This window comes from Poecilia latipinna, unplaced genomic scaffold (assembly GCF_001443285.1).
Source record: "Poecilia latipinna isolate Pla-1442-1.1 unplaced genomic scaffold, P_latipinna-1.0 Scaffold1230, whole genome shotgun sequence".
In the NCBI taxonomy this organism is placed as follows: domain Eukaryota; kingdom Metazoa; phylum Chordata; class Actinopteri; order Cyprinodontiformes; family Poeciliidae; genus Poecilia; species Poecilia latipinna.
The window spans coordinates 5,705-17,104 of NW_015113846.1; the positions used below are offsets into that span (position 1 = coordinate 5,705).

Sequence of the window (11,400 nt, forward strand, 5' to 3'; positions counted from 1 at the left end):
GTAGAAATACTTAAAAACTAAAATTACTCAAGTAAAGGTAAAAAGTACAGCATAGTAAAAAGTACTCCTAAAAGTACATATTTTACAAAATATTTACTAAAGTAAATGTAATTGAGTAAATGTAAGTAGTACCCAACTATGAAAAGGAGCAGCAGATTTTCTTTCATAGAAAAACAGATAATAAATAGGAAATATGTGACTTAATGTTTGTTCCTCAGTGATGAAAAAGGGAGGTTAATGTTCTTCTTCTTTAGGGTTCTTATGAATATTGCAACATTTATGGTTCAAAACAGAAAGTGGATCGTTCTGTCCTTCAGTCGAGTTATAACGCTGTTTGATGTAGATAATATAACCCAGTAAAGAAAAGCTGTGAGGCGCTGATCACTGAAATCAGATAAAACTTTGAGCTCCTTCAGAATGTTTCATATTTCACAATAAAAAAAGCTGCAGCTCAGCGATCCGTTTTGAAACATTGTTGTGCAAAAGTGTTTCAGAAATGATGCAGCAACATGTTGAAACAAGAGCCGGTCTAAAAGTTTAATATTTCACTTCTGTACAAGATTCCAATAATTATGTGATTAATACTTTCTAAAAACCTGCGAACATGTAAAATAAGAAAGAAACAAAGAAATTTTTCCATAACTGGAGAATTAGTTTTAGTAACAGTTTGTTGAATTATTCCTGAAAAAATTTATTTTCATAAAAAAAAAAATATAGGCAAATTTTCTCTTCAGGATAAAGTTAAGATTTTATTAAATTTAATGTAAATAAATATTAATATATTATTGATCTTTCCATATAAAACTTAATAATATTTACTTTAAATATGAATCATAACCCAGAATTATTCATACTGCTGTTAGACTCAAGTATAAAATGAATGTTTAATTTTACCAACATTTTTCATCTGACTGGAAGTAATATTAACATTTGGAGGAACCCAAAATCTGAAGGGAACTAAAGATTAGGGTGATGGCAGGGAGTTCTTCCATCTGTAATAATTTGGAAATCATCTATCTTGATCAGATATCAGTGGAAACTTGCAAAACGTTGCTCAGAAATTGTGAAAATGGTTTGATCAAGAGATTAATATGTAAATATTTTTCAACATCCCAGTTTTATAATAAAATTTACCAGTTTTAAATTTTACAAAGCAAAATAAAAAAAACAGGTAGAATGTAAATAGTTTTTAAACTTTAAATCCAAACCTGCGATGTGTATTAATAATTTATAGATTAGTTGTTAGTTGTAATATTTTACTTTCATCCTGTAACTCACCTTTCTGGAAACCAAAGTTTTTCCTCTTGCAGAAAATCAGCATAGCTGCTGCTAACAAGACGATCAGGACGACCAGAACCAGACCCACATAAAGCAACGGATCTGCAGGGATGATTAAAGTTCATGAGTTTATTCTGAGTCAAAAAACTTCTAACATAAACGTTTTACAAGTTTCATGATTTTCAAAGTTTAAACATGTTTAATTTTGAATTCTGAGTACTTTCTTTTCTGTAGTGTTATTCTGTAAAAGCTCTGAGTTTCACTTATAAATAAAATTGAACTTCAACAAATCCAAATCAACTCAACATCTGATAAACATGAACAGATGATGAACCTGAAGCTGCAGCTTTATTTTCAGAGGATTTGATGGTTTCAGATGGAGAAGGAGAGAAACTCTGACTCTGAGTTGCTGTTGTTGTTGTTGTTGTTGTTGTTGTTCTTATTGTTGTTCTTATTGTTGTTGGTAGAAAAGTTGATCCTATAAAAGGTCTTGAAGTCCATTTTGGTTCTGAAGAATCTGAGGATGTGAGAATGAAACAATCATAACCACTGAGGTTAAAATTATATTCTTCCTGTTTTTATGAGTGATTTGTGTCATCATGAGTTTAAAGTTGATCTGTCGAAACCTAGAATAAAAATTTTAATTAAAAAAACTCACCTTCAGTCACAAAGAGATCAAAATGATCGTATAAAGTTCCATCAAAGGTTTCATCTAAGCGACACTGATACCGTCCTGAGTCTGTTTTTTTCAGATTTGTGATGCTCACATGCAGAAAATCAGATTTAAAAATACTTCTTTCCTCATATCTGATGCTGAATCTTCCTTTCTCATCTTTGTCTTTAGTTGTTTGAATGAGAATGTTTCTTCCTTCACAGGTTTCCTTGCAGACGAACCTTTTGGTTCCTGTGTAACGAAATTCACATCTAACTGTGATGCTTCCTCCTTCCTTTCCTCTGTAGGTTCCCACAGTTTCTCCATCCTGCAGAGCTGATGAGGAGAAAAACAGTCAGTAGTTACTGTAAGATTGAGCAGCTTGAGAAGAAAATATTTTCATAAATTTAACTGAACAGATGTAGATTATAATACAGTGACAATATAGTCATAAATTAACTTGGATGTGTTACAACTTTCAGCTTAAGCCAGTGTGCCAAACTAATGACAAAATTCTGTTAATAACTGGATTAACAACCATTTTGTTTTATTAAAAAAATCTCCATTTAAAAAGGCTATAAATTAAAGCTTGGTGAAAAATCAACCATGTTTCTCTGCTTTGTGTCTCCAAGGAAGATCTCAGTGTTGCTGCATTATGAGTTACTTCTGCTCTGATGTTCCTCTTCAGATATCTTAAAATGATGAAACCGTTTCCTCTGGTTTTTTTTTTGTTTTTTTTTTTTTTTTTGGAACAGATGCGTTGTAGAAAACCTACAGTTCTCCAAAGTAACAGACTCAAAACTCTGTGCTGGGTGAGTTTTATCATTTTGCCATTGACATATTAATTTCTGTGTTTCAGTTTTTGAGTGACAATATTCAGAGTTTATATTCTGTGCTTCAAATAATCAGGTACTTAACCAGAAAACAGAAAGTTGAAAAGAGGAAAAGTCAAAGTTTTTAAATCTGTTCAACAATTTAAAACTCTATGATAAACTGTGAGGAACTGAAAGGATGAAGGACTGAGAGCAGATAAACTGATATAAATAAAATAATGTACTCACTGAGGAAGAAGAGGCAGATCAGAGACAGACAGACCTTCATCCTGAGCTGCTGATGGTTTCTAACTCTGCTTCTCTTCCTGTTTCACTGATAAACCAGGAACTGACCTGCACGATGCAGTTCCTCCGCTGACCACCAGAGGGCACTATCCTCTTAGATTTACTGCTAATGAATATAACTTTAACACAAAATATTTGCTTATTTGTATATTTTTATTAGAAAAATGATTATAACACAATGATTAGATCATCTTTCAAACATATTTTGTAACATTCAATATAAAAAAAAAACATTTTTAGCCAAGTGCTAAAACTCCTTTATAATTTATAGAAAACTTTCCTGTATGTTCGACAATCGGTTATTTTGTTGTAAAAAATGAGACTATATGTTTTTCATCTGTACTTTAAGCTCTTATTGTTTCAGAGAGTTTAGTTCAGGAAAAAACAAATTATTTCATCAGGAGATTAACTTTTCTGTCAGTCCTCTGTGATTCTTCCCTCTCTGGGTTGATCTGCAGGAAGAAGAAGAGGAAGAGTAGTGTTTTATTAATTTATTTTTATGAAAAGAATTTAGAAACTAAAGAAACTCAGGTGTTTTATAAAGATTCAGACTCGCCTGAGAGATGTCATCATACTCAGTTTCCACAGCAGAATCTGAAAAACGTTCAGATCAGAGAGATGAAACTTCTGATTCACAGATAACTCATTCTGTGTTTCCTCACCTTTGCTTTTCATGGCTCTCCTCTTCCTGCAGAAAATCACCAAAGGTGTTGAGAACAAGATGATCTTGATGACCAGAGACAGAAACATATAAAGCAACAGACCTGCAGAGAAGATAACAAGAGAACAGCCTGGTTTGATCAGGACAAAATGAAAATGTGGCTTTTCTGAGATAAAAGAAGGTGACAGACATTTTACCTTTGGGTTCAGGTGAAGTTCTGGTCTGTTGGGTAGTTTCATATGAAGATGAAGAGGAGGAAGAACTCAACCTTTGTGTTAATGTTAGAGAAGATGATGTCACTAATGTTGATGGAAAAGTCTTCAGGGTCCAGTTGGGTCCTGAAGTGTTTGAAGCTGTGAGAAATTAAACATTCATGACACCAGTGAAGATGTTTGTCTTTGTGAGTCTCAGTTTGAACATGTTGGATGATTTAATCAGTTAAAAGATTTAAGATTTAAACTCAGTTTGATGTCGATTGGATCAGAAGAAGCTGTCAGTGAGCAGAGTTTACTTTCAGAGACATAAAGGAACATTTTCAGGAGAGAAACTCACCTTCGGTCACATCCAGGTCAAAATCATCATATCGAGTCCAGGATTTATCCAGACCACATCGGTACCGTCCTGAATCTGACCGTTTCAGCTCTGAGATGCTCACATACACAGCAATAGATTCAGAACGATGCTTTTCATACTCGATGCTGTATCTGCCACGCTGAGCTCTGTCTTCTGTTGTTTCTATCAGAATATTTTCTCCTTCACAGATTTCCTTACAGAAAAATTTTGTGCTTCCAGGGAATATAAATTTACATCCAAATGTGATGGTGGTTCCTTCTATTCCTCTAATGGTTCTCACAGAGTCTCCATCCTGCAGAGCTCCTGAGGAGATAAACAGTAATTACTGTGAGATTCATCAGCTTGAAGACAAAATATGTCTTATAAATTTAACTGAAGATGTGAAAATAAATTAACATTCTAATAATTCTAATAAATGGACAAAACATTTATTTAGCTCGACAACCTTCTGGTTTCTTTGTTCCAGCTGGTTAAATTTCCAACTGATAAGTAAATCAAAGTTTTTTGAAAAATGAAAAGATTAACAACATGTGGTCAGTATATAGTATTTTATCTTTGGTCTTTGTAGAACCCAGCTCTGTAAATTTTAACATTGACTCTATAATGGAGGTTTTGTGTTGCAGCACTTTGTGGTTTATCTTTATTCTCTTTTTTAGTTTCTTTTGAATAGAAGAAGAAAGGAGTCGCTTCCTCTGTTTCTTTGATCTATGAGCTGAAGAAAACTGTTAGTTCTCTAAACTCTGAGTGAAAGACAAAAGTGAACATTTTGTTTATATAAGCCTGAATTTCAACAACTTTATGACTGTTAGTTTTCTGCTTTGTGCCAAAATAATCTGACTGTAGATGCAGAAAAGGAACTGCTCATTTGTGCAACATAGACAGTGGCTAGTTTGACATGAGACATTTTACAAGCTGAGGATAAATTAACTATCTATAGGATGAAGCCGTTTATTTTTAAACTGATCATCAACATATTTTACGACAGAGACCAGCAGAACACAACAGATAAAACTAGACAAACAGTCGGTTTAAAACTTTTCAACAAGTTAAACTCTCTGATAAACTGTGAGAAACTGAAAGTTTCTCTGGAAGCAGAGAAACTGATATAAATAAAATAATGTACTCACTGAGGAAGAAGAGGCAGATCAGAGAGAGACAGACCTTCATCCTGAGCTGCTGATGGTTTCTAACTCTGCTTCTCTTCCTGCTTCACTGATAAACCAGGAACTTCTCCTCAGAATGCAGTTCCTCCTCTGAACACCAGAGGGCATTACTACTTTTACTGCAGAGTTAAAGTTTCTGTAGGAGATTATTGCTGATCAGACCAAACAGTTGTAATTAATAGAGTTTCTGATTATTTTGATAATTTTAAATAATGTTTTATAACATGATAATTATATTTAGGTATATGTCTTAGAAATGTTCAATCTATTTTTGTATTCTAAGTTATGAAAATCATAATTTTTATGTTTGTAGGTTTCATTGTTTTATCCAAATCTAAATTATTCCAACTTGGATTTGATACTTTTGTCGTATTTAAGGTCCCATCCTCATATTTTTTAGCCAAGTGGCAAAACTCCTTTATAATATATAGAAAACATTCCTGTATTTTTGACATTCAGTCATTTTCTTGTGAAAATATGAGACTAGATGTTTTTTTAGATTAATTTAGGAATAAACAGAAATTATTTCATCGGCAGATGAATTGCTCTGTCTGCCCTCTGGGATTTCTTCTCTCTCTGGGTTGATCTGCAGGGAGAAGAAGAAGTGTTTTATTAATTTATTTTTATTAAAGGAGGTTAGAAAATCTAATCAAACTCAGGTGTTTTATAGATATTCAAACTGACCTGAGAGACATCAGCGTTCTCAGTCTCCCCAGCAGAATCTGAAAAAAACATTCAGATCAGAAAGATGAAACATCTGATTTATAGACACAACTCATTGTTTGTTTTCTCACCGTTGCTTTTTATGGCTCTCATCTTCCAGCAGAAAATCACCAAAGGTGTTGATAACAAGATGATCTTGGCGACCAGAGACAGAATCACATAAAGCTGCAGACCTGCAGAGGAGTTAAAGAGAGAACAGCTTAGTTTGATCAGGACAAGGTGGAAAATGTGTCTCTTTTGAGAAAAACGAAGGCAAGCAGATGCCTTCTTTCATTGTTGCTGCTGTTGTTACAGGAGGTGATGTCACTAATGCTGATGGAAAAGTCTTCAGGGTCCAGATGGATCCTGAAGTGTTTGAAGCTGTGAAAAATTAAATATTCATAATACCAATGAAGATGTTTGTCTGTGAGTCTCAGTTTGGACACGTTGGATGATTTAATCAGTTAAAAACATCTGAACTCAGATTTAAAACCAGTTTGAAGTTATTTGGATCAGAAGAAGCTGTCAGTGAGCAGAGTTTACTTTCAGAGACATGAAGGAACATTTTCAGGACAGAAACTCACCTCCAGTCACAATGAGCTTAAAATCATCATATCGAACACCAGGATTGTCCAGACCACATCGGTACTGTCCTGCGTCTGACCGTTTCAGCTTTGAGATGCTCACATACAGAACATATGATCCGGAGTCATATGTTTTATACTCAATGTTGTATCTGCCACTCTGAGCTGTGTCTTCGGATGTTTCAACCAGAATATTTTCTCCTTCACATATTCCCTTACAGAAAAACTTTATTCTTCCAGAGAATAGAAATTTACATCCAACTGTGATGTTTTCTCTTTCCTTTCCTCTAAAGCGTCTCTCAGCGTCTCCATCCTGCAGAGCTGCAGAGAAGATAAACACTCAGTGTTACTGTGAGATTCAGCAGCTTGAAGACAAAATATATTTCATAAATTTTACTGAAGATGTGAAATAAATAATAGCATTTATTCCAAAATTTCTAACTAATTCTAATACATTCCCAAAATGTTTATTTAGTTCATCAACCTCCTGTTTTGTTTTGTTGTTGTTTTTTTTGGTCCATCTGGTTAAATCTCCAACTGAGAAGAAAATCAAAGCTGGTTGAAAAACTAAAAAGTTAACATCATTTAGATAATACAACATTTTATTATTCTGCTTTGTACAACTCCGCTCTGCTCTGTAGATTACAGCTCTGACCCTATGATGAAAATTTGTTGTTGCAGCACTTTGTGGTTATCTTTATTTTCTATGTTTAGCTTCTTTAAATTTAGGAAGCAAAGAGTTGCTTCCTGTGTTTCTTTGACTGATCTAAGTTTTGTAGAAAACTGCAAGTTTTTTAAATGAACAAACTCTGAGCTCAATACAAAACTGAACATTTTGTTGATTTACATCTGCATTTCATCATCTAGTTTTATGCTGAAATAATCTGACTTTGGACATAAAAACAAAACTGCATTTATGGATTATGAGTAAAGGCTAATAGGCAAATGAGAAATTTTACCTTAGAATAAATTAATTATCCTTATAATAAAGCTTTTTTTGTAAACTGATCATCATATTTTATGACAGAAACCAACAGAATACAACAGATAAAACTACACAAACATTCGGCTTAAAACCTTTCAACAAGTTAAAAACTTTCTGATAAACTGTAAGGAAATGAAAGGATGAAGGACCTAGAGCAGAAAAACTGATATAAATAAAATAATGTACTCACTGAGGAAGAAGAGGCAGATCAGAGTGAGACAGACCTTCATCCTGAGCTGCTGATGGTTTCTAACTCTGCTTCTTTTCCTGCTTCACTGATGAACCAGGAACTTCTCTGCAGGATGCAGTTCCTCCTCTGAACACCAGAGGGCAGAATCCTCCAACTTTTACTGCAGAAGTCAAGTTATGCTGGAGCTTCTGAACTGACCTTTAACCCCTCAGATTAAACTACATCTGAAATTTTCAACATCTAAAAAAATTTTATTATTTCAAAATATTAATGAGAAAAACTTGCAAGTTCACACATGTAAAGTTGCGCTGAAATGAATCATACAAAAAAGGAAATTTAAACAGAAATTGTAAAAATACAAATCAAAATTTGTCAAAAAAGAGCAAAAGACACAACTTGTTTAAATACAGTCCAAAATATTATCCTAATATCTTACTGCTAATACAAAATATGTTCCTATTTATATAAGTTTATTATTAAAAACAATTTACAACACAGTAATTAAATCATCTTTCAAACAGCTTTTGCAACATTCAATAGAACATTTTTTTGGCAAAACTCTTATGACTTAAAGGAAACATTCCTGCATGTTTGGTTATTTTCTTGTGAAAACATGAAATTAAATGTTCTTTGGGCTCTGATTGTTTCAGAGAGTTTAGTTCAGGGATAAACTGAAGATATTTCCTCAGCAGATGATTTGTTTTGTCTGTTCTCTTCTCTGATTTCCTCACTCTGATGTAATCTGGAGGAAGAAGAAGATGAGAAGCAAGAAGGGGTTTAGAAACTCTAATGAAACTTAAGCATTTTATAAATATTCAGACTCACCTGAGAGTCGGCAGCATTCTCTATTTCTACAGCCGAATCTGAAAAACATTCAGATCAGAGAGATGAAACTTCTGATATAAAAAAATATAAGAAGATTTTCCAAGAACTAGAAGCAAATTCCTAGAAAACTTGTTTAACATGAAGATGATCTGAACAGAACCAACCACTAATGATTGATGCTCAGAGCATGTTGGGGAGATTTTGATCTGATGAAATATCCTCCAGAAATGAGACAACAGAAACATCAACACACTGTAACAATTTCCCATTTCTGTTGTATTCAATCTGTGGCAAAATCTTTCATTATTTTCAGCCAGAAGATCTTTTTTAACTCTTAGCTTTGGTATAAATATATATTTTTTAGATATACGTAAAATGAGGACCACACAACTATTTCAGTGTTTTCTCACCTTTGCTTTTCATGGCTCTCCTCTTCCAGCAGAAAATCCCCAAAGGTGTTGATAACAAGATGATCTTGGCGATCAGAGACAGAATCACATAAAGCTGCAAACCTGCAGACGAGTTAAAGAGAGAACAGCTTGGTTTGATCAGGATAAAGTGGAAATGTTTGTATCCCTGCACATCCTTCTGACTGAGATAAAAGAAGCTGAATCCTCTGTTTTTCAGTGTAATCTGTGTTTCTACAATGTGTTAAATGTTTAGTTTTCTGCACATAGAGCTCAACATAAAACCTGTAATAGTGACCAGGCATCTCTACTTGTGAGAGAAGGAGGAAATAAAACAAGTGTCATTCTTCATTTTAAAAATACTCGTATCGATGTTCACACATTACTCGCCTCTTTTACCCATAAATACTTTGTAACATTAACTGGTTAAAACCAGATCAGTCACACTGATACTGTCACATAAAACATCCAACATGCTGAAGTTTTCACTGATTAGCTCATTTTTAAAGTTATATTGAAAAATTAGGTCACAATAAAGCTGCTACATGTTGAAATTTACAGGAATATTTAACTTTAAAAACAGTTATTTTAAATTAGTAGAAGATAAAGTGATAATCCAGTTATTGTTATAAGGTTTGTGTCTGTAATGTTGGCACATTTTTCCTTTAGCAGGTAAGAGCTTCACTGATTAAAAAGGCTGAAACAATTAATCAAATTAATTGGGATTAATCAATTACTTGAATTATCGTCAACTAATTTAGCAATTAATTAGTCGTCAGCTAGAGTATACATCTTCTAATAATGGCCCTTAGTTGATAGGACAACAGTCAGAGCAGTAATTTAACCTAAACTGTACCAAAAATTTTAACATTTTGCATTTAAGATTAAAAACCTACTTTGTCTGTTAACATGTTTTACCCAGAAATCCTCAAATGTTTTAGCTTCACCTGGTTCAAATTCTGTCAATAAAAATCTCATATTTATCACCTTTTGCCAGTTATTAACCCAAAAACATCAACAGACGAGTAAACAGCATTTTTTATCTGCAGTTTCTTCCTTTGCTACAAATGATTAAGCGTAATCTAAAGGGATGCTGTTATTGAATTTTAGGCAATAAAATGTTTTCTTATTTAAAGTTTTTGCATATTTCATTGTATTTCAAATATTCTGTAAAAAGGCCTTAAATGATAAACTTGCAGAATGTGCCAATTTTTTTATCTGATTAATTAATTAATTGTTAGAATAATAGAAAGACTAATTTTTGTTGCAGCCCTACAGATAAACAAAGATGGACTTCAGTCCAAATGTTACCTGAACAGATGATTTACCTGAAGCTGCAGCTGATTCTTCAGATAGTTTTCTGGTTACAGATGGAGACAGTGAAGAACTTGTTGTTTTGGGGCCTGTTGGGAGAAAAGTTCAAACAATTAAACAATTATAACAATTGATTTAACTGAATATTTCTTCCTGATGTTTATGTGTGTCTGCATGATGCACAGTTTGAACATGTTGATCTTTTACAGTTGATTTGGTGGGAATCTGAGCTAACTGCTCAAACTCAGTTTGCAGTTTGATGTTTTTTGATTGAGAGTAATTTCCCTTTAGAGGAATGAAGGAACATTTTCAGGACTTTTAGCAGAAAACTCACCTTCTGTCACAACAAGATGAAAGTCGTCACTTTGACTGAGAATACGTTGACCCGAACGGCACAGGTAGCGTCCTGAGTCCGATGGTTTCAGCTCATTGATTCCCACATAAACTAGTTCAGATGACAGAACGCCTCTCTTTTCATACTGAATCCAATACCTGCCTCTCCGATCTCTGCTTTGAGTTGTTTCAATGAGAATGTTTCCTCCTTCACAAACTTCCTTACAGAGAAACTTCTTGTTTCCAGAAAGGCCAAATTCACATGGAACTGTGATGCTTCCTCCTTCCTTTCCAGTGAAGGATCTCATAGTTTCTCCGTCCTGCAGAGCTGCTGAGGAGAAACACAATCGATTCTCGATAAATTCTTGATTACTATCATTATATGCAACAATGTTAAAGAGAAATTATGCTTAGAACTTCATCTGCATTTATTGGAACAAAAACAAACACTAGATTTGTTTTCTGCTACATTTGGTACTTTCTGAGGTTGATTCAGTTTTAATTGTTATTTATGTCAGCATTGCTGTACTTTTATAACACTTTATGAGCCCAGAAACCCCAAAGCGCTTCATGTTACATAAACTGGTGGCATGTCAGCCTCACGTCTGTCAGTCT

At 33.7% G+C, this 11,400-nt stretch overlaps 1 protein-coding gene and 1 long non-coding RNA gene across 9 annotated transcripts in view; one reads left to right on the forward strand and one right to left on the reverse strand.

Moving 5' to 3' along the window:
• The window catches only part of LOC106960806 (uncharacterized), a 21,444-nt gene that overhangs the window by 5,515 nt on the left and 4,529 nt on the right, over positions 1-11,400 (reverse strand). Inside the window, exons 2-8 of one of the 8 annotated variants that reach the window (XM_015054144.1) lie at positions 10,787-11,116; positions 10,467-10,541; positions 9,142-9,243; positions 6,240-6,341; positions 6,130-6,167; positions 5,410-6,031; positions 4,272-4,585 (exon numbers count right to left, since the gene is read on the reverse strand). In XM_015054144.1, the coding sequence (XP_014909630.1) occupies positions 5,951-6,031; positions 6,130-6,167; positions 6,240-6,341; positions 9,142-9,243; positions 10,467-10,541; positions 10,787-11,116 (728 nt within the window). In that variant the 3' untranslated portion in view covers positions 4,272-4,585; positions 5,410-5,950. Of the gene's footprint in view, positions 1-1,278; positions 1,381-1,612; positions 1,796-1,936; positions 2,267-2,991; positions 3,501-3,604; positions 3,643-3,710; positions 3,813-3,906; positions 4,063-4,261; positions 4,586-5,409; positions 6,032-6,129; positions 6,168-6,239; positions 6,342-7,906; positions 8,636-9,141; positions 9,244-10,466; positions 10,542-10,786; positions 11,117-11,400 lie in introns of those variants that run through there. The other 7 variants (XM_015054148.1, XM_015054146.1, XM_015054147.1 and 4 more) reach the window with 7 other exon arrangements.
• LOC106960808 (uncharacterized) lies at positions 1,633-11,127 on the forward strand. The gene is made up of 3 exons (XR_001427654.1): positions 1,633-1,701; positions 4,963-4,964; positions 11,112-11,127. It is a non-coding gene; the product is annotated as an uncharacterized LOC106960808 (long non-coding RNA).